This window comes from Barbatula barbatula, assembly GCF_947034865.1.
Source record: "Barbatula barbatula genome assembly, chromosome: 20".
Taxonomy (NCBI): domain Eukaryota; kingdom Metazoa; phylum Chordata; class Actinopteri; order Cypriniformes; family Nemacheilidae; genus Barbatula; species Barbatula barbatula.
The window spans coordinates 3,724,161-3,747,903 of NC_136783.1; the positions used below are offsets into that span (position 1 = coordinate 3,724,161).

The window sequence follows — 23,743 nt, forward strand, 5'->3', positions numbered from 1 at the left end:
TGAATATTTAATGATAATTATAAGCTTGATGTGAAATTGTGACTTTAAGTTACACATGACGTCTTTATTCATTACATTTAAATAAACTAATATTCAAATATTTTTTATTATTGAAAACGCCCATCCCTATTGTTAATACCACAAACTTATTTTACCAATTGAAACAATACCACCCGTTAGAACACGCAGAAACTAAGAAATATGATTATTCTGTCAATTCTACCTCACATTTTTTAAATGTTCAGCTTTTTGGCAAGTGTTTGTCATGTTCTGGCAATACACAGTTGTTTTATAACACAGTTAACAGTCTAATCTGCCTTTAACATATAAGAAATAAAGATTTACATTTATTGTGATAATTATTGTTATCGGCTGATATGGAAAATGTTATTGTGATATTTTTTTAGCCGTATCGCCCTGGTTTAATTGACCCTAATCACTGTGAAGCAGTCACCCGTCTGCATCATTTATTTTAAGGTTGATTCGAGACTTAGTTAAGTCGTTTAAGGTTTTAGATCAGGGGTTCTCAAAGTGGGGTCTGCGACGTGTGTCCAGGGGTCTTTCAAATAGACCTAAGCTTATAAGGCTAAAAGTCACTGAGACAGGATCATTTTATATTAATATTGTTAAATATGTTTAGTAGCTATGCCATTTGTATATTAAGACTGTTTACGCCACTGAATAATAAAAAAAAGGTAATTGCGACTTTTTGTCCACTTGTTACCACAGTGTCTGATCATAAATTTGTATTAAAATCATATATACAGAAATACTAAAACGAAACACTGATTGTGCCATAGCACAACAATCTGTCAATCACTTCATTTACTGTCATCATTAACTCACCCTCAAGTTGTTCTAAACCTGTATGAGTTTATTTCTTCTTCACAAAAAGATATTTGGAAGGAAGTATGTGTGTAACCAGGGCTGCGTTTACCGATAACGTTGTTAAATTCTAACTATGTTAAAGTAAAAATGTACATTTTATACTAAATAGAATTTTATATTAAATTATTATATAAAATATTATATGTGAAATTAAACTGTGATGTAGAAAAGCTTATTGGATAGCAGTATGAACCATCAAAGGCGATAATGTATAGCTAAGAGCGCTCCAGACCAACCTTACGAAAGTATAACTTACAGAAGGTATACTTACCTAAGAAGGTTTCGGGAAACACATATTAACGATTAGGTACAGCTTAAGGTATAACCTTAAGTACGATGTAGTGTTAAGAAGGTTTCGGGAAACGCAGCCCAAAACATTTCTTGTGGTTTTTTCTTTTTAACATAATTGAAAGTCAATGGGGACCAGAAACAGTTTGATTTCCCATATTGTTCAAAATATCTTGTTTTGTGTACATCAGAAGAAGAAAGTCATACAGGTTTGGAACAAATTGAGGGAGAATAAATGATGTCAGTAAATGATGGAATATTTCAATGTTTGTGTTTAAAAGAGCTCTATGCCAGTCTTGCTACTGTTGATTTATGAAAGATATTTTAAGATCAATTTTAAGGTGTAAATGATGACCCACTGTTTGCAAGTAGAAGTGGTATTAATGTGATTTAAATTTAAATGTGTTTCTGTTCTATTACACAGGTCTGAAGTGGATAATTTGGGTAAATATTACAATGCAATAAAGCCCAAAGGCATTTCAGATTACTAAATGTAATAAGCATTTACTTTTATGAGGGGGTCCTTGGAATAAAGTTTGCCCCAAAAAGTTTGAGAACCCCTGTTTTAGATAACACATTTCTGTCTGGAGATTTCCTAAAATTAGGATTGGCCTGGATTTTCAGTGTTCATGGATAAATTATGTTTTTTATTTTGGATCTCTTGAACAAGTGGGAGTCAGAAAATGTAGTTGTTGACATTGACGGAGAGATCCTGTGGGTGAGAGCATTTGGCAGGCTGGAAGAGGGTTCCATCTTGTTGACTAGTTGGAAATACAGTGATGGATTGCAGTCCCAGGCTTACTGTTATTTTTGAATTTGTGTGGGAGTCCAAAGAAAGGCTTGATATGATGCATTGCAAAGAATGAAACGAAAGCAAAGTGAATACTAAAGAAAATTACAGTTTTCTACTATATAAAACTACAGAAGGGCCAAATACTGAACTCTGGGGAACACCTTCAATATATAGCCTTGTGTTTCACAACACAGTGCAGATATTGACTCAATAAGGCCTGTAAATTCAGAAATATTAGTGAGAGATTCTGTTGTAAAATGCATGACAAGTCACATCTTAGAGGATCAACGTTGGAATTCACTGGAAACAACAATATTGATCCACACATTGTTTGGAGAAACTGAAGGGATTATTTGAAGGAACACAAAGGCTTTATGAAACGCTTTCGCGATTAGATTCTGAAATATGCTTCATTCCCATGCATGTGCTTCTGTTCAGAAACCAATTAATCTCCTTGTGTCCTTGAACACCAGGAAGTGCCATAGTATTACTTACTTGAATATGATGCACATGAAATATTTCACCTTGTAATTCTCATTATTTTAAAACAGACTGTACCATTCAACACTATTAATTGTTTTTGTAAACAGATCAATTCTGATTCCTCTAGGTTCAGTCAACTTCTAGAAGTTCCGCTACCTGGCAGTTTTGACTCTTTTTCCTTTTATCAGCTGCTTAGAGGCCCCACATCTGGGTCAATGTGCCAATATACACCAGAATTAGAATCTATAGTCGTACGGTTTCATCATCTAATTGTATATTTTTTCAGGTGACTTGCTACCAGCCGATGGAATCTTAATATACTCCAGTGATATGAAGATTGATGAGAGCTCTCTAACTGGGGAATCAGATCATGTGCCCAAAGATATAGAGAAAGACCCAATGCTCCTCTCTGGTAAAACTTGCATGAATTTAAATGTTGTTGATGTATACATTACACACCATGGGCTTTGTTCCAAAACTACGTGAGCTGTCCTGCCTGCTGATTGATTTGAAACACAACCTTCACTTAGTTTCTAAAGTTTAATGTTGAAGTATTTTTTGCATTCTTAACACATATGACCTAGTTATCACTTAACTGCTGGTTTGTAGATTTCATCGAGATATTTTTGACAAACTATGATATAAGAAATAAAAAAGGTGTAACCTTAAGAAAGTGAGATATATTGCCCACTCACAATGCTGATTTCTATTGTTTGATATATTACTTCTGCTTTATGCAAGAGAATATCTTAATAAAAATATCAACACATAATAAACAATCTTTAACTTTATCTTTATAAATAATTTATATTTGAATGATTGGAAGTGTTATGTTAATTACAATTTATAAACAACTGACATTTTAAGTTATTCAAAAATATATTTTTCTTAATTATATTTCAACTCAGCAACTTAAGTTTGTATTGTTCATTATTTGATGTGATTTCTTTAATCATAAAAGTACAGTCAGATATAAATCACATGACAACAGTTTCTGTGGGGTTGTCATGTCTGGGTATTACACGGTGCTGAGGTCAGGCACCGCTACTATTATTTACCGTTTCCTCATTACTTACTTTACTCCTTTGATTGAATCACCAGGCACCCATGTGATGGAGGGCTCGGGTCGGATGGTGGTCATGGCCGTCGGGGTGAACTCCCAGACTGGCATCATTTTCACCCTGCTCAGTTCTGGCGGAGAGGAGGAAGAGAAAAAAGAAAAGAAAGGTACGTAACTAAAGCTCACCTGGGCAAATGTCAACAAGCAAAGCCAGAGTCGCGGTTGTCTTTTGGGTTCTTTATTGGGGGGCTTAAATGTGCCTTTCTTGATCGTCAAATGTAAAAACAATGATTTAAAATAACACCATTATGTCTGGCAGTGTCGTACTATTGGGGATGATAAAGATCCAGATGTGTCACAATAACTGTATAATTTGTGCTTTTTTGCAAGCATTACAATATTACTATATTAAAAAATCCTATAGACTTCTTTGAAAGAAGGGACCCAAAACTTATTTATAGACAATAAAATGAAAGTGTCATGGGTCATTGTTTTAGCTGCTTTTAGTAGCACACAGATGACTCATTGACACCAGTTATGTCTCAGATTGTTCACTTAATTTCTCATGATGTGGTGTTTTTTCTGGTTGGGTGTTATAAACTGCCCAAACTCATGTGAGCCTAAGGCCTTCTGTGTTTGTTATTCTGCAAACTACCACACAGGTCAGGCTCTGGAAGATGGCCATCATCTGGCAGGTAGAGTATACATCTCTCTGCCCCAGGGAATATCCACACAGTAATCGTCATTTATACCCCCACTAAATATCTTCCCTCCCAAACCCCGCTTTAGTGATCCATCACTTAAAAAGAATCTCTTTTTAAGTATTACGAGAAGGGCATTTCATCCATGTTCCCGCATAGATATGATGATCAAGAGGTTTTTTTATTATTTTTTAAGTAAATGAGTCACTCAAGGTCATGCCCTGAATAATGGCTATTTTCATCTCATTTTGGTTTAGAGGATTTATTATGTACTCTGATAGACGTCAGCTTGTATATTGTTGTTGTTACGGAAGCACTTCGTTTTGATTTCCAAGCATGTATTTTTCATGTCCGTGTCTGACAGCACACCTGTATTAAGTTCTCTTTCGAGCGTGAATGAACAAAACCAGACAAGATTATGTCAGAAAGCCCGTTTTGTCTAGCATTTTCGTAAACAAAGATTTTAAGGTGTTAAATCAAATCTTAAATGAATGCAAAGAGGCGTCAGATCTGCGTAGAGCGGAAGCTCTTATAGGGGCGGCATTCTTATAGAGCGTTCACACCAGACGCGATGATCGTGCTATTCGCGCGGAGTTAGAAATCTGAGTTTACTGGCTTCATTCGTGCGTGAAATTCACTTCACAACAGACGCTTCAAAATGTAGATATATAGCTCAAATTGATTAAAGAGCGTTATTGACAACTAACCAGATTGTCCGACCTCCTCGCTCACTTTCTTCCAAGCAAGATCCTTTTTATTGCTGTTTCGATAAAACGCTATCGTACAGCTTTGGGTATCCACATACAGCGACAATGATTTTGTCCTCCAATGTTGTTTCGGATTTCTGCCATCAGAAGCAAACTCCTGATTGGTTAAAGCGGCACGAATATTTGCGAAGTTCAGATTTTTCAACTTGCGTGATTCATGTAAATCACGCGTTACAAGCGTCAACGATCAAACAATCTGTATTAACAATAAAAAGAATACACAGAAGAGTATATAACATGCATAATAGTGCTAATGTAATGTCTTAACATAATAGTGCTGTGACTGTTTACACTTTTAGCATAAGGGGGTCCCTGCCCCATGCATCTCTTTTCTAAGGGGTCCTTGCCCCGAAAAACGTTGAAGACCCCTATTTTAACCATTTCTAATCCCAATAAGACAATTTTTTGTTTTGAGTTACAGTATGCTGTCCACATTACTATTTATTAAAGCGGAAACAAATGTGATATAGGAATGACTCTGCGATTTCCAGTTAGCTCACAGTAAGCGACTTATGAATAAGACACATTTTAATTTGGGAATTTACAAAGCCTTTGGAAGTGTTCCCTTTTCAATGGTCATTTTCGGGCGAATGACAGAAATGTGTTAGCTATTTGTGCCATTGATCATTGTGTCGTTTTGTGGCTTGACATTGTTTTGTCCTCCATATTACGTGTAACCTGTCTTATGTTGCATTTTATTACCATCAGTGTCACTTTCATTTGACAGCAGTATATTAAAAGAATACTAATCGTGGTGACGATGCTTCTAACCATGCTACTTTTGTTCATTATTACTGGCTAGACTGCTCCCATCCCTCCTCACACCCCATCGCAACTATAGCTACTGATGGTGCTGCAAGCGCAAATGCCCCTGGTAATACCAGCCTAGTCAATGGTAGGTTGAGCAGACCTCCTCTGGCCGTCCCTCACTGGCTCCGCCTCTTTTCCTCCAGTTGTCTTTATCCTCCTCTCCTGCCAACTGTCCTCTCAATGCATGTCTATTTCTTTCGACCCCTTTTCCCACCGTTAATATCAAGACAACAAACATTAGGATGTGTATACTTGAGGTTCTCTCAAAAGCAATATGTTTTGCTCCTCTGAAGTAGTATTCTAAATTTCATGTATTACCCCCGTGGTTCTGCATGGCTGTTGTGTATTAGCTTCCCTGCATGTCCAGTAGAGTCATGTGCTGTTCCTCCAGTCCTCATTGTGTACCTTGTGTGTAATTTATCCTCCATGGAATATCTGAAGAACTGCTTTTCAATTGATGAAAGATGATAGCTACAAACCAAAACTGAATTACAAATAGTTTAGGGTGAATACAAGTTAAAGACGACTCAGTTTGAGTTTTTACATTCATTCCAATCAACCTGAATTCACACAGTATGTTTACGGTATGCAGTATACAGTATATACACATTAGATATTCCATGGCATTCCTGTCAACAATGCCTACATACATACATACAAAAGAACATTATTTCCACTTCTTGTTGAAACACATTCACAAACTGCAAAAATGTAATCGTTAAAATAGCACATCCCCATATGTATTTGATTCCTACACATACAGTATTGCAGAGTAAAGTAACCTGACTGTATGAAGACACAAGCTTTGGCTTCATAAGAAGCATTACATAACCAGAAGTATGTGGACACCTCTTTATAAATTATAGGCTTGCCTATTTCAGCTCTGCCCACAAATGTCAGACCTGAACCCCACCGAACACGTCTAGATAAATCAGATGAGTGATGGCTGTGAGCAGGACCCTATCACCCGACATCAGTTTCTTACCTCACTGAGTCTCAACTGTCTGAATTGAAGCAAATCTCCACAGCCATTTTCCAACATCTTTTCTCAAATAAATGTATTGACTGAATTGAAGGATGTTTCAATATTTCTGCACCACTCAGTGTAATTTGATTAATCGAATACAGATTTACATACAAAGAATTGTGCTGTTTTTTGCCAGTGTCAAGAAAAAAAACGTGCAGTTTTAAGTTTAACGAAGAACTTTTGGTTGTAGCGTTCATGGTGTCCACTTCATTTTGTGTATGTAGTGTATCCTTGTGCCGACTTTCTGAGAAATGTGCAAGGTCCTCACACAAAGCCATGCTGTACCTCATTACAATACTCAGTGTTATGTATGTGACTGTCACAATGATGTTGATAAATTACTCATTCTCTGTCTTCCCTTTTCATTTGATTTCACTGCAATGTCCACGTGATGAATGTTTTATCGTCTGCTTTCTGTTATTTTTGTCCTGTGTCTGTGGATGCCTTCATCATAGGTAAAATGCAGGATGGAAATATGGAGAACTGCCAGACCAAAGGTAACCTGCTTTCACTTTACCGCCTGGTTTGAGCTCTCACCATTATTTGATTCCTCTTTTCCCTTCTCAACAAGGTCGAATGTTTGTCCGTAAAGCCAGATGTCTGTTTGTGCTGCTTCTCATGTGTGCGTCAGGGTCTCTCGATTGCCTCACACTTCCTGTGTTTGTCAGATATTAAATTTTGCTAAAACATTTTTATTTAACTATTGTATCTAGCAAACGATAATAAGTATTTGTCCACATGGTTTGAAGGCTCTTGATGTCTAGTGTCCAAAGTCAGGAATCAGTTGAGAGCCACTGATCTTGATTATTACATCTGTTTAACGCAAGAGCGGGAATAACAAACTCGCAACAAATAAGGTTTAGATTTATTGTGTTGTTTAGCCAGTATATGCTCCGTATCTTTATATTTGTTTTACATGGTAACGAATGTTTTAGGCGCTGACTAATGTTTGTATAGTTGTGCTGACTGGGTGTGTTTCAGAGATGGCGTAGCTTGCAGATTTCTCAATTGCACTTGATTCAAAGATTGTAATACGTATGTTTTTGTGCTTCAAAAGAAGGCGATTCAAGATGTTTTATTTGAATTTATCAGGCGACAGACGTCATACAACAATAGTTCCTGGCATCTAAATCGAGCCGACTCTTAACCATGTAATGTTTTTGGGGAAAGGGTTTACATTTAAGAATGTTGTATGAACTTAATTATTTGAAGACTCATGCTCCCTGACGTTCACCTGTGATATACCTAATACCTTTTTGAATATGCTGGATTTGGTGATTTTGTTCTGGTTATTCTGAAGTAAACAAACTTTAATGGTCCTACTGAAATATTGACTGCTGTTGGAATTTAAAAGTGTGCAGTATCTGGTGACTGCAACCATGATCATGGATCAAGGAAGTTGTTTGATTCAGCCTTTTCTGTTCATTCGCGATTAGAGTTCAAACTACGATTTATGTTCATTTTACGAGTTCCCCACATCAAAAAGTGCCAGTGAAGGTCCAGCATTGACTTAAAAAGTAAAATTTAGACTTCCCATAACCGATCATTTGATTTTTACAGTTAAGAAGCAGGATGGTGCCGCAGCGATGGAGATGCAGCCCTTGAAGAGTGCCGAGGGTGGGGAAACCGATGAGAAAGAGAAGAAAAAATCCAGCGGGTCCAAGAAAGAGAAATCTGTTCTGCAAGGAAAACTGACAAAGCTGGCTGTACAGATCGGCAAAGCAGGTACTAGGTTTCGATAGGTTGTTTTGAAGCTATCGTCACATTCCTATAAAGGCAAGCGGGTTTACACAGCAGCCATATTGGTTATGTCTCCCAACAGCTTTTTATCGTCTACTTGATTGGAGAAAGATCAAAATATCCCACATTGTTTATTGATATTTCGTTTCAACAACATGTTTTAATCTGATAATAACGCTCTCATTTTAGTCTAAACCAAAAGATTTTTTTGAAATATAACCATAATAATAAGCATTCTTTGTTGATATTGTGATGAAATACATGAAGCACTGATGTTTGATGTGTTCTGCTCCTCAGGTTTGGTGATGTCTGCCATTACAGTCATCATTCTGGTGCTCTACTTTGCTATCGAAAACTTTGTGTTTCAGAAGAGGCAGTGGCTGCCAGAATGCACTCCCATCTATATACAATACTTTGTCAAATTCTTCATCATTGGTGTGACAGTGTTGGTGGTTGCGGTACCCGAAGGCCTTCCGCTTGCTGTCACTATTTCTCTCGCCTACTCGGTCAAGGTAAACTTTAAGCGTGACTTGAATGTCAACCTGAAAAAGGTTTTCTGATCTTGTGTGAGCTTTAATGATACCACTGATATGGTTTACAATTGGTGTGCACCTTTGTTCGTATTTTTGCTCCCCATTTGCATTTTTTACGGTTTTAAATATTTGGGTATACTTTTAATATATTTAGAACACACACCCACTGTGTCAGGTCATGTTAGTAATTTATGTTTTACGGCACTATAGTAATAAATCATGCAAATTTTGTTCTGTTCTGGTTCAATTTGATCTGTTTCAGGTAGATGAACATTTATTATGTACACACGGAATAGCACACAGACAGAATATCCAACATTTAGAGAGTTTTAAATGATAAGCGTATCACATGCTAATGCCTGAATGTAGATACTGTACATGTGTATCCACAAGACAAGTAAGATTTAAGACACATCCACATGAAATATGTGGGCTTCTTGAATTGTGAATTCATTACTTAATTGTTTTAGAAAATGATGAAAGACAACAACTTGGTACGTCATCTGGATGCCTGTGAGACAATGGGCAATGCCACGGCTATATGTTCGGACAAGACTGGAACACTGACAACCAATCGAATGACAGCAGTGCAGTTGTATGTGGCGGATTTCCATAACAAGGTGATCCCGGACACCGGATCCATTCCACCCAAAACTCTGGATATTCTGGTCCATGCTATTGCCATCAACAGCGCATATACCTCGAAAATACTGGTATGTCAATCTTTTGGAAAATTTAGTAACATTTGCCTCCATGTCGCCATCTCTGTGTGAAACATAACATCGCAGGCTACTGATTTCAAACATTATCTGCAACTTAAACTCATGCAGCAGCTCAACTCAGAAATGCAACTTCTAAATCATTATTATAAGCTTACTGTTTTGAATGTAAGACAATTTCTATGTTTTAAACCAAAGAATGGTCTTAGTGTATTTCTTTTTTTTGTGTATTTATTGAAGCACTCCATTCTCAACCCTCAAATACACATATCCAGAGTTGCATGTCATTGCAAATGCTTAGTTGTTTTCTTCTAAAACTAGCGTTTTTAAGTCAACATGAAATCAAATGAGACTTTTACACGTTTTGAGTACTATTAACATTAATTATGCATGGGTTATTTTTTACTCCAAGATATAATGGTTTAAAGGTCCAGTGTGTCGTCTATTGGGAAATGCAATAGAATATACATAACTACAGCTTCAGAGGTGTATAAAGATCTTACATAATGAAGCGTTATGTTTTTATACATTAGAATGAGCTGTTTCTATCTGCATACATGGAATTCATCATGTGGTTTCTACAGCAGCTCTAAACAGTCGCATTGCATCAGAAATAATTGCGATAGACGATGTTATTGTCATTTTATAAATATTTGATGCCACTGATTAAATAATGATATAATATTGCAAGTACACCCTTTTACAGAACAAATACCTTTTAATATCATTGAAATTGGAATGTAAATAACTTATTTAAAATCAATCAATACAGCAGACACTTCCATTTCTCAGTTATAATTGGTTGATTTACGTTACAAGTTTAGGGTAAGCAGAGCCCTTGATATGTGAACCATGGAGAGGTCAACTCGACCGCATGTCATCATGTGGCCGTTTAAAATACACTTGCCCAAATGAGCAATGAAAAACAATGTGTCTTTATCTGGAACTACTTTTCCATTCGTGAAGTGGAGCAAAGTAGCAAAATGGAATGGAATTAGTCTGAGGTCTATTCATACATGTGACATGGCACATTTAACTTAACTGTCTATAAGACATCTCTCGAGCTCCAAATGCAGCTTTTGTTTGAATCCGTTGTGTTGCTGTTTTCATCACCTCCGTGTTTAAAGTGTAATAGAGCGTCTTGTTTTCATATCGGAGTGTGAGGTTTGCGGCTTTGACACCAGTCGATTACTATTCCGAACTGGCTTTATTCATCAGGATAACACAGTTTAACTCCTCGAGTCTTTTCACATGCCGCCGCCCGCCCCGACTGTGCAACAGCTCAAGCCCCGGTTTCGACACAAAAACAGACAGACACAGGGCAACGCTAACAGAGACAACACGATTGTAAACAATGCATATATAAACACAATGGCATCACCAAAAACTACAGACATCAAGTGTATATATCGCACGATAAGGCCTGTGGACAAACTGCACTACAAAGTGAAGTAAAGTGAGTCGCAACCTCACCACTTAGGGCTGTGGCGGTGATTTTGTGGCTCTATAGTGCGATCCAGATTATGTAATGTATAATATAAGTATTAATTATCAAACAAATGAAAATATATAAAAGTCAATTGTGTAGGCTTGATACGAGGACATTTACGGAGCCTCAGCAAATTACAATGGAACTCCCATTTGCTAAATTGAACTATTTTCTCAGTTTCCCATTTCTGTAAAACTGCAACTGCAGCGGGTTCTTCCTGTGAAATGCGCAAGTCACGCGTGCATATAGCCCATTAGTGGAATTCTGAAACCGAAGCGGTACAGGTGATGTAGACTGATACTTCAGCTGGTAGTCTGAGCTCCGCGGAGACTTCGTGTCTCACCAATGTCAGGTTACTTCACCACCTGTTCTGTCAGACCTCCGAATGGAGAGGTCAGGTCAAACACTGATGTCATGTTCCCGGGCTCCCATCAATTCTTCATTAGAGATTACACGGATGCATGTGGTTTGGTGTGTGTGTGTGTGTGTTACAGGCAGGACTGGTCAGTGACAGTCCATTAGGTCATCGAGTGAGCTGTGTGTGAAGTATAATGAACGGATTGTTAATTCCTAAAATGCACCAAAATGTAGATTAAATAGCTGTGATTTATCCATCCTTGATGTGTTTTTCAATGGCTTCTGCAGGGAATCTGGGAACAGCTTCATAACATTTAAGTAAGTTGTTAAATGTCTTCGGGTTTTATATTTGGGTTTTCTATGAACAGAACCGAGAAGATCACATTTAAATGCTGAGAATCAGATCTGAAACAACCAATATATCATAAATACATCATGGAGAATCATGGAGCCGGTGGGTTGCCTGAATGACTATTCAGCACAAGGAACAAGGGATCTCTTAATAATTTGTTAGGTTTAGGGTTCATCTACATTTGTTCGTAGAGAAAGTACACAAAGTACAATTGTATGTTGAGAATTGGCTAGATGGACTGCAGGGGTCTCAAAACGCATTCGAGGGGTTATTCAGAATTCTTGTTAAATTGCAACTAAATTCAGCTAAAATGTCAGAACTAAATACATTAGTTTTTTTATTTGAAGTACTTTGAACCATACAAAGGCCATGGTATTTACAGTTTTTTTTCAACTGCTAACACAACATGTTTACTTGTCACACAATTTCTGAAACCTTGCACTCAAACACTAGAACCACACACCAAATTCTCAACCTTTGACTCCGTTTTCAGTTTCCTAATACACTTTTTGCAAATAACAAAACAAAATTCTCTATAAAACACACGAAAATCTTACAGGAAGTAAATTGATCTCCTTTTTCAAACACAACCCATCAAAATGCCACACTAATTCATCAGTGCCTCACGCTAACTACTTGCTTTTTTAATCTATACACAATTGCTTTTTAGTTTTATACAGAATAGTTAAATTTTTCTGTTTCAGTTTGGACCTTTGTGCGGTGCACTGCACTGTTTTTCTGTATGGGTGTCAGTTCAAGTCATACGCACAAAAAGGAATTCTGCTATAATGTTTTTTTGTAATACTATAAGATTGTTTGGACACAACAGTTCACCGCTTCCATGTCAAGGTGAAATATCTGGCAGTCTTGTTTGATTTCAGGCAAAGCTGTAGTCTCTCTATGTGGCTCAAAGTCATTGCCAGATTTTCTCTGCGGTGCTTTGGCCTGCCACTCATTCATTCGAGCCAATCCGTTTTGGCAAACCAGATCGCTTCATGGGCCGTAGCGGAGGACGTAACTGTCAATGCATATAATGGTGTGAAATCAAAGAAGGGCTATGACAATGACTTTGGAGAGAGGAAAGTGTGAAGGAGAATAGTGCGAGGGCCCGTGTGGAGGGAAGGAGCCGGATAGGGTGCAGAGAGGAAGTGGAACTGCCAGTGCATGTTTTGCCATATGCCCAAGTTCATAGGAGTGGGTGCTGACCGGGGAGATGACAGCTGTTCAGAAGAGTAATGTTTGCCAGCACCTTGCTGAGGGGTGCCATGAAATCCATATGAAATGCATGAGCACTTTCTCTTTTTATGATCTTAAATTTCCCAGGTGAGGACATGTGAGGGACTTAACGGGATAGTTCACCCAAAAATAGATATTCTTTGATCATTTATTTTCTCTCTCACGTCGTTCGAAACCTTTATATGACTCTTTCTTCTGTGAAACGAAAAAGAAGATATTTTGAAGAACGTTGGTGACCACACAACATTGGCCCCCATTGACTTCCATTGTATGGGCACAAAACCACTGAGACATGTCTCAAAATATCTTCTTTTGTTTCAGAGAAGAAAAAGTCATACACGGGTTTTAAATGACACGGGAGTGAATAAATGATGACATGAAATGGTCCATTAAACACTTTTACATCAGGATATCAAGGAAATTAGAATTTGTCGCGATTTAAGGCCATAAAGCTCACAAATATTAGTTTTCGCCTCACCAAGACATCATTATTTCCATAATGTACCATCACAGGACCTTGAATGTAAATTATGTTTGACATTTTGTGCCGCATTATAATGTACCAGCAAGCCCTGACTTTAGCAATAATGAGAAAGTAAATGCATAATAACATTCTCCTTTAGCATTTCTCCTCATGAATAAGTAAACAGATCAATAAAATGTATTTCCCACAAGTAATTTTTCATTGTTGCAGACGCACAGAATTCATTCGGGCATGTTTAATCAAGCGTCACACTAGATTTGAATGGGTTTTGCCATTTGAAGCAATTTCAGTCTTTCCTAATAGACATCAGTGTATTTACATAGTGAAACATTTGAGATTTTGGCAGATCCAAAACGACATATCATGCATGCAAGTTACATTTGGTCGACGTGTGTGTTTCCTGGGAATCAAACCCTCATGACATTAAGATTGTATTGTGTTTCAAACCCATGCACGGTCAAGTTTGGGATATATCTATCATCATTTTATAGAAACTTCATGCACTACCCCTATAGCATTGTCAGTGGCTCAATGTTCAGTGCAGCATAGATCACCATCTGTGTAGGTTACAAAGCAATGTTTCTTTTACCTGTTTACAAGGTTGTCATGGCAATTGACTTGAACAGTTGTTCACCTTAACAAAACATGTTTCGTTTAGTTTGCGTCTACGAAGCGTATTCCTCATCCAAGCTTTTTGTTCGTACCGTTCCAGCCTCCTGATCAGGATGGGGCTCTTCCCAAACAAGTGGGCAACAAGACTGAATGCGGCCTGTTGGGACTGATCCTCGACCTGAAACAAGACTATCAGCGTGTCCGGGACCTCAATTCGGAGGACAAATTTGAAAAAGTCTACACCTTCAACTCTGACAGAAAGTCGATGAGTACCGTCATTAAACAACCGGACGGAGGTTTCAGAATGTTTAGTAAAGGAGCCTCTGAGATTATCCTAAGGAAGTAAGTGCGTTTCATCTGGCCTCTGATGTTTCTGCTTTTATATGTGAATCAAAGCATTTTCACGTCTCAGTATTACAGTTTTTCTCGATTGCTTCAACACATCTCTTGAAATGATGGCTTGTTTTTCTGACTTCAACACAACCGTCACTAAGCAACAGGTAACGGCGTGCTGGTTTGTTTGTCTTGAAAGGAACAAAACAGACCCAAGAAGCATATTTTGGGGTAAGCGCGTTAACACACCGTGTTAAAACAGAGTTTTCTGGTTTTGCAAATGAACTCTTCATGTGGATGTCTATCCTAGACACTTTTAGCAGACCATGAACTATTCTGTTTATGTGCACTGAATAATATGAAATACAAATTGTTACAATTATTGTAATAGTTCTATATATATATATATATATATATATATATAACTATATACAGTATAAACTATGACTATATATATATATATATATATATAGGGGGGGTCTCGCATCATTGTCACCTTTTTTCACCCCGATAAGATTGCATCCCTGACTAAAGCTCCAAGAGGTCTGGACTTTATATCTTCTTCCAAACGGAGGTCTGGACAATATGTTTTTTGAAAATAAATAAATATTTAATCAATTTAGCCCAGTTGGATATACTGTACATACTGTGTGAAAGACTTTTATCAGGCCATTTATTTTATATTTTGATATCCACAGTATGTATTTATCGCAGGCTCTGTGTGTTTTAAGGGAATGCCCTCTTAATAGAAGTCTGATCATTAATATTTGTAAAAAACTACTGACAACATACAAACAACAAACGTGATGCTCTCATCATAAACAGAAAACACTTACTAAATTAGCCTTTCCGTGCCATTCATGCCAGAACTACTTCTATCTCTGGAACCTTATGTGTCCCTACTTGTGAAAACCCAGCAAAAGTTTTTCATAAAATCATCCTACAGAATACTCTGTGAAAATATATCAATATCTTCAATATTGACTTAATAATGCCAAACTCTTGAAAGTGAAATAATTGCTTGAAATTAATATTTGATGCTTGTTATCTAATAATCAATTTGATTATGAGAGTTTAGTCTGGGTTTTCACAGGGTCACAAATCTTTACATGCTGACTAGTAATGCTAAAGCTACATTTAGATAAAAACGGTATGGTTCATAAAATATCACAAACCTGGTTGAAAGGTTGGAGACATAAAGCAAACAGTAAACAGACTGACGGATAATGTTTGTGTCCATTTACCTGCTCTGCGTGTCTGCACTGCTGTTGTTAAAATAAGCACGTGTCTGCTGCTCTTCATGCGTAGCATCTTTGGCGGCAGAGAAGCAGATCGCGCTGAGCGGAAATGGTTCAAATGTTCCATAAAAAGATATTAGAGGACATAGCGGCAAAAGATCAATTACATAAATGTTCCTGTGAGCGTGTGTGATGTGATTCTCCGCTGTGAAGACGTGCGGCTCAATTTAAACGACCAAAATAGTCAAAAGTTTTAAATAGTTTGTTCTCGCAGTCCGGATGGAACGAAGTAGAGGTCCTATCATCAGTTTTGCTACTGATGGATAAATGTGTGCTGTTTGAGTTTACATCTTGACACTTCAGTTCATTATGTGTTTGTGTTTTCTGAATGAGAACATGGTTATCCTTGGCAAAATTAAGAATTTTTAGGAACTGTTGTGAGAACATCTTAATAGTTTTGAGAAAATGGTGAATTGTTTCAGGAATTGTGTGTTAGCAATCGAGAAAAACTATAAATGGAGGGAGTATAATGTGCAGTTTCATGTGTCTACGCTATAATCTGTAAATGCTCTTTGTGGGATCACATAATGATGTAATGTCATCCAAAAGGTCTCAGATATTGCAATAATGGCAACATGTGCATGTCGCTGTCATGGCCGTGGTTTATGATGACGTGTCGTGCTGTCTTCGGTTAAGGTGCTCTTACATTCTGAATGAGGTAAGCGAACCGCGCGTCTTCCGGCCGAGGGACAGGGACGAGATGGTGAAAAAGGTCATCGAACCCATGGCCTGTGAAGGACTCCGAACAATCTGCGTGGCGTACCGGGATTTCCCAGCTCAACCCGACTGGGATGATGAAAAGAACATTTTGTCCGATTTGACCGCAATATGTGTCGTCGGGATTGAAGATCCTGTCAGACCAGAGGTAAGAACTTTCCTTTAGTTTCGTTACAAAATTTGATCGGTTCTCATTCAAGTTTGCACATATTTTAAACTTCTGCCTCGACAATTTTTAACGTTAACGGTGGTTTCACACCATCACACATTAAACCAAAACCTACTTGAAGGTTAATTCAGGTCATGAATCAGATCCTAACTTCTGTTTAAATATTTGAATACGTATGAAACCTTTTTTCAAAGACTTGGATCTGTTATAGATTACTGAAAGCATCTAAGCCTCCATATCCATAGATAATTTCTAAAGAAATGAGGGGAATGTGAGGAGAAATTGCGTCAGGTCCAGATGCCGTGGTGTACTTTGGAAATGGCAGTTCTTCACGCACAGGGACTGAGGAGGCGTCTATACTGCTGCATTATTTAATCTCTTCCTTTTATCACACCGTTTCTTTGCTCTGCTGTTCTCTAACTTCGTCTCAAGAGCCACGCTCAGTAATTGTCAGTTTGTTGAAGGCTTTTCACAGAAAAAGCAACATCTGCGGTATAACAGAGGACCAAGAGAAAGAACACAAAGCTCCGACTTTAAAACAAACCCTCTGTTCTCTCTCTTCAGAATTGCAGAAATGTGATTTGGAAAAAGTAACGGCTCTGATTCACGGCGAAACAAATGTCTTCATATTCTCCCGGCCCGACACGTGAGCTGGAATCTGTGGAAACAGGAGAATCCATAAATAAATCCATTGGTCTTAAATGTCTAGCGTTACCAGCGGCCTTCCTCTGCCGTGATGTTTTATTAATGAAGCTCTTTCTCTTCTCCTGATGAGTTAAGCTGGACTGGATTCTCTTGACGTTTCGCAGAAATACTTAGATGTCTAGTCTAGGAGATACCAGATCACACTTTGGCGTCTAGACCGGCCCCGTTTCCATAACGTATGTGCTTGGATTCACTCCACCGCCGAGACATGACACTAAACAAGTATGAGTTGCGTCACTATCAAATATAAATTACGCAAGCTGTAATGTAACAATATGGGAAAACGTCCAATTGAAAAAACATGTACAGATCGCGTTTCACCTGGGTCAATCCACCTCGGTTTGAAAGATAAAATCGCTGGTTACTTTATAGACTTATCTTTACCAGAGATTAATGGAGGAAACAGACGGAATCAGTGAATCGTGGGTGTGGGCTCGTGTTTTGCGGAGACCCTGTGCAATGCCCTCCCCTCAATGAGAAATGTTGTGCCCGCAGGTGCCAGACGCCATCCTGAAATGCCAGCGTGCCGGGATCACTGTGCGTATGGTGACGGGAGACAACATCGATACCGCAAGAGCTATTGCAATCAAGTGCGGCATCATCCACCCCGGAGAAGATTTCCTGTGCATCGATGGGAAGGAGTTCAACAGGAGGATCAGGAATGAGAAGGGAGAGGTACTGGACTAAACAAGATCACCCTACTGTAGATGAATCATGTGTTGAACTTGAGTGGTATTACTGGATTTTCTACACAGTAACTCGGGAGCGTGTGACTGACGCTGTAATTGTAATTTATTGCCCATGTTATGATGTTGCTATTACACCGGTCACATTTTAATCTTTGGGAGTAATGCACTGCTGTGATTGATGTTGACGGTTATTGAACACATTGAATATATGACCGTTCTGTAAGTATTGGAATGTCTACAATCATTCAGATGTAAATGCGATTGCTGCATTTTACAGTCCTCTCTGCTGTCAATACTTATTCCAATAATGCTACATCTACACTGATCCAGATGCTGTACATAAAAAATCGCCAGTGTTTATCCCCTTAGCTGCTTATTCACTCGTATCCCATGGTCTGTTTGAATACTTGGCTGGAGGGAAGGCATTAAACCCAGTCAGTTTGGTTACATTCCAAATTAACTGAGGAAAATAACTGTTATTTTCACCGGTTTGATCTAAATTTACACTGTAAACAGCTTTAATTTGGCAAAAGGTCACGGTTTAAGCGGGATAATCCACGGCTAGCTTCACGTGGGGTGGTTCCTGTCCTCCACGTCATGCATTAAAACCCGTTAACGCACGGCTAGCTGTGGATTATCCCTTACTGAAATGTTTCAAAATGCTAACATCAATATGCCGCACAAGCATAAAACTTAAGATGCATCAACATCATTTCTGTCAGGCATTTCTTTACTTTCAACTTCTTTCAAATGTCACAGAAATGTAGAGGAAAGGCACGTTTTTAAATAGACGGACAATGAGTTGTCATTGTTTCTGCGGGTATTAAAGACGCCCAAAGATGCAAAAGCTAGTGAAAATGTCTTTGCGTTCCACACACTATAATCGGAAAACAGCCTTTTCAAATGTATTTCCTCATTCGTTTTTTTTCCAAAAGCTCCGTTCGTGTTGACAAAAATGCATCTCGGTGTGAATGGAAGGCCAAAATAGAGAAATAAAGATGCGTTTTCAAATCAAGTGTGGACAAAACACACGAAACATTTGACTAAAAGACTGTTGCCTTTACGAATGCCATTAAATGGGTATATAAGAAGTTTTTGTGTTGATTGATGGCTTTCTGTTGTGTCTCACAGGTCGAGCAGGAACGCATTGATAAGGTGTGGCCCAAACTGCGGGTGCTGGCCAGATCTTCACCCACAGACAAACACACTCTGGTCAAAGGTCTGTGTGTATCTGTACTCGTGAATAAGGACACAGATGTGTAAAATGACATTCATAGCACCATAAACATGGTTAAAGCACGGTCACCACTTCATGTGGATAACATCGAAAAGGGTCATTTTTCGTTAATAAAAAATGGGTTTAGACGGACAGTCACTTTGTACAGTTAAAAAAAACATTACATCTGTGTCAATAAACGTTATGTGTAATCCCGTGCACTTTATGTAATAAATAGTTTAATATTTCATATGATCATTCAAAAATAATGATTTGTCTTCGCTGAGACTTTGGTGTTTAACTCTTTAGCAAATTTAGCAAAATTACTGATTCGTATCATCCGCATCTCCTGCCTCTTTGCGTCTATTCATGTCTTTGCATTGACTATGTATGTCATTTACTCGGGGAAATCACTTCGTTTGTGTTTGGTGTGATTACATAGTCTGAATGCCAAAGATTGGCACTGATCATGTGACCCTGAAACAGCTGGCAGGTGCTCAATAATGTGATTTTATGAACGAAACATCAGTCGGTCTGAATAATAATTCATTTGTAATGTCTGACAGGTATCATTGATAGTACGCTGGTGGACCAGAGGCAGGTGGTGGCTGTAACCGGTGATGGGACCAACGACGGTCCGGCTCTTAAGAAAGCAGATGTTGGTTTTGCGATGGTGAGAGACGATTCGCTCCCAAGTTCATCCAGTCGAGCTGTGGAAAAGCAGCCGTAATGTTGTAACTTTATCCTTAAGTCTCATCAGATACAGACTGTCCTCATTTTCAGCGCTGTCTCACACAGCTCAAGAACGCGACGAGAGCGCCCTCTTGTGAGAGGAACCTCTTTTCATGCCAGTGTCTTTATGACTTGACTTGCATAAACTGAAAATAAAGCTTGTGTCAGCACCATCTTGCCATTTCTGTTTTCATGAGTTCAGCTGTGGCCCTGGAGAGGATGTTCTTATATTCCTCTTGATCAGACTGACACGCTCTGCCTGCGGGCGGGTTCCTCTCTGTGGTTTTTACCCTGATTTAACTGTCAGCTGGAGCTTAAGGGAATACAGTCCCTCAAGCTAGATTTCAACAACACAAACGCATTGTGTGGTGAAACGTGTTTACACAGACAACAGTCAGTTCACACCTCACTCACTGTCTGTAGTCTTTAGTTTCTATTGGCTCTTCCACGTGACATTTGATTTGGCTCTTGGAAATATATCCAGGTCACATTTGTACCTTCAAATCAAGTAATATTAACAAAACAATATTTTCTTGTTTATTATACAGGCAGTGGGGTACAAATTCTACACACCTATGTAAAGTAAAATACATAAAATATGCAGCAAAATATTTTAGGGTTAAAATATGACCTTGATATGTTGCATCTTTTATCTCTCACGTTTTTCTTACTCAGCCCATGTTCCCACGTCTAGACAGCATATATGCTTTAGAATTGTCATCTCTGTTTAATCACATGTAAAAAAAACGATCATAGGAAAAATGGTGGAGTTAAACTATTTTCAATAAATATTGTTTTAAGCAAACACCACCCAAGAATGTATTAACTTTTATTCGTATAATAATCTCATAATCGGATCGTTTTTTTCTTGCTTGTTTCATTGATGCTTGAATGTACACGTTTGTGTTGATAGGGAATCGCAGGTACAGATGTGGCCAAAGAGGCGTCTGACATCATCCTGACAGATGATAATTTCTCCAGCATTGTGAAGGCCGTGATGTGGGGACGCAACGTGTACGACAGCATCTCAAAGTTCCTGCAGTTCCAGCTGACAGTTAATGTGGTGGCTGTGATCGTTGCCTTCACCGGAGCGTGTATCACACAGGTCTGTGTCTCTGCTCGCATCCAAATGCTTGCGCAATACGATCTGATGTTCCTAAATCACGATTTAAGGAGTGGATACATTTCCAAATGTGCAAATTGACGAATTCCTTACACGTTACACTGAATCCGACCCAAACCTCGTCGGGGTCTAGCGACCACCCACAACAACCTGACATGAGCAAACTTCTTACACCTAACCTACTATGAAATCTTAAATTTCTTTCAATGCTTTCATCTGAAAAAGAATATATATATATATCAGACTTCTAGGCCAAGGAGATCCCAGTGATCTAAAATAGCATTGTTTCATTTCCTAGAGGATCACTAACCTAATAAATGATGCAGCACTTCCAGAGAAAGAGACCGGACTGTTTCACATCACATCACTGAACTTCTAATGAGATCAAAATGGACACTTAGTCTAACATTGAGACAATCAGTCAAATCTGTATTTCTGGGCTATTTGCCCACATAAGATCACACAACAATATGGTCCTTGTGTCAGTGATGAAGTCCTGTCAGTTAAACCGGCTGCTGTGTTGTTTCAGGATTCTCCTCTTAAAGCAGTCCAGATGTTGTGGGTCAACCTGATCATGGACACTTTTGCATCTTTGGCTTTGGCCACAGAACCGCCCACCGAATCTCTGTTGATGCGAAAACCCTACGGCCGAAACAAACCTCTGATCTCCAGTACCATGACCAAGAACATCCTGGGCCACGGCATCTACCAGCTCATAATCATCTTCACTCTGCTGTTTGCGGGTGAGTCACTAGACTGAAAGTCTTCAGTAGTGTTTATTTAAGAGGAAAGATATTGTTTGATGGGTGTTGTTTCGTCATGATGCAGGCGAGCAGATCTTTGATATCGACAGCGGCAGGAACGCACCGCTGCATTCCCCTCCATCTGAGCACTACACCATCATTTTCAACACTTTCGTCATGATGCAGCTCTTCAATGAGATCAACGCCCGCAAGATCCACGGAGAGAGGAACGTGTTCGACGGCATCTTCAGAAATCCTATCTTCTGCTCCATTGTTTTGGGCACTTTTGCAGTTCAGGTACCGGCGACGTTCAGTTTACATGAATGAGATAAAGTGTCCTTTTTGCGCTGCTAGCATCACCAAACTGAAAGACTTATACCATGTGCCTTTGGTCAAGCAGATGGTTACATTTTGCCTTTTTTTATGTTAAATATATGACAGTAACAGCATTAACATGGGCGGTTGTATTGGAGTGTAATCGTACATGACACAATAGGTAGCAGGATATTTACACATCCTCTGTTCCGGGCCCATGTCAGATTGTAGCTCGATCATGGTGTAAGTGCTGAAAACTATTCAGCTACACTTGTGTTACCCATATGGTGTCATCAAACGTGTACTTACCTACCGAAGTGCCACCTAGTGGCTGTTACCAGCGAAACATCAGCGTTCGCCTTCTTGGGTTCTATTCTCTTTGTTGACAGTCAATTGCTCTTCCTCGCATTCACGGATATTACACTTGGTTGTAGCAAAAATCAAATTTGATGTCAATAAAAAAAAGTCCTAGTGATATAAATCTGACGCCATATATCCAGGACTGGTGATCCGATTTCGCATAATTGACATGTTTGCTTTATTGTGACTTTAAACCTTTCTAAACGTTGACTTAAAGTAGGGACACACAGTGTTGCAGTGGGACTTTTGATGTTTGTTCAAACGTTACATTTGGTTTTTGAGCCAGTAATAAAACAGTCATCATGAAAAGGTTCCAGATGACTTGTTATGAGGTTAGTAGAGCTACAAATACAGCGGACGCACAGGTTATAAGCGCCTTACATTTCTAAACTTGTTTCTTAACATTTTAGATCGTGATTGTGCAGTTTGGAGGAAAGCCATTCAGCTGTTCTCCTCTGGACCTGGAGAAGTGGATGTGGTGTGTGTTTCTGGGACTGGGAGAACTGGTTTGGGGGCAGGTAAACAACACAAACTGGTGCATTAGTCTTGGTGTATGTCATTTGTTTACTTGTTTAAAATGATAAATAAATGAAGAAATATTGTTGAAACATTGTTGAATGATCTAAATGTTATTTTTACTTTTGAATACTTTATTGGCTAGATATTTGCCCAGTGATAAACATGAAGGGTGACCAAAAATAATCATTTAGTCACGAAATATGGAGATACAAGGTTTCAGAATGACGGCAGCGATATGACATCTCTCTTGCACGTGCATCAGGTTATATCAACAGTCCCCAACAGCAAGCTGAGATTCCTCAGAAGAGCCGGTCAGCTGACGCGGAAGGATGAAATGCCCGAGGAGGACCTCAACGAAGACCAGGAGGAGATCGATCACGCGGAGAGAGAGCTCCGGCGAGGGCAGATCTTGTGGTTTAGAGGCCTCAATAGAATTCAGACTCAGGTTAGCCACCATCACTCTTTAGATGCGACGAACGTTTCAC

At 38.7% G+C, this 23,743-nt stretch overlaps 1 protein-coding gene across 1 annotated transcript in view; it reads left to right on the forward strand.

Moving 5' to 3' along the window:
* atp2b2 (ATPase plasma membrane Ca2+ transporting 2) overlaps positions 1–23,743 on the forward strand; it is a gene marked incomplete at its 3' end in the record, with an annotated part of 74,845 nt that overhangs the window by 46,198 nt on the left and 4,904 nt on the right. The window contains exons 5-22 of the mRNA XM_079482383.1: positions 2,739–2,864; positions 3,554–3,679; positions 4,175–4,207; positions 5,783–5,875; positions 7,273–7,314; positions 8,378–8,542; positions 8,855–9,069; positions 9,561–9,803; positions 14,440–14,681; positions 16,607–16,835; positions 18,057–18,236; positions 19,382–19,469; positions 20,033–20,139; positions 21,112–21,303; positions 21,851–22,064; positions 22,150–22,361; positions 23,150–23,257; positions 23,521–23,703. Coding sequence (XP_079338509.1) covers positions 2,739–2,864; positions 3,554–3,679; positions 4,175–4,207; positions 5,783–5,875; positions 7,273–7,314; positions 8,378–8,542; positions 8,855–9,069; positions 9,561–9,803; positions 14,440–14,681; positions 16,607–16,835; positions 18,057–18,236; positions 19,382–19,469; positions 20,033–20,139; positions 21,112–21,303; positions 21,851–22,064; positions 22,150–22,361; positions 23,150–23,257; positions 23,521–23,703 — 2,798 coding nt within the window. The remainder of the gene's footprint in view (positions 1–2,738; positions 2,865–3,553; positions 3,680–4,174; positions 4,208–5,782; positions 5,876–7,272; positions 7,315–8,377; positions 8,543–8,854; positions 9,070–9,560; positions 9,804–14,439; positions 14,682–16,606; positions 16,836–18,056; positions 18,237–19,381; positions 19,470–20,032; positions 20,140–21,111; positions 21,304–21,850; positions 22,065–22,149; positions 22,362–23,149; positions 23,258–23,520; positions 23,704–23,743) is intronic.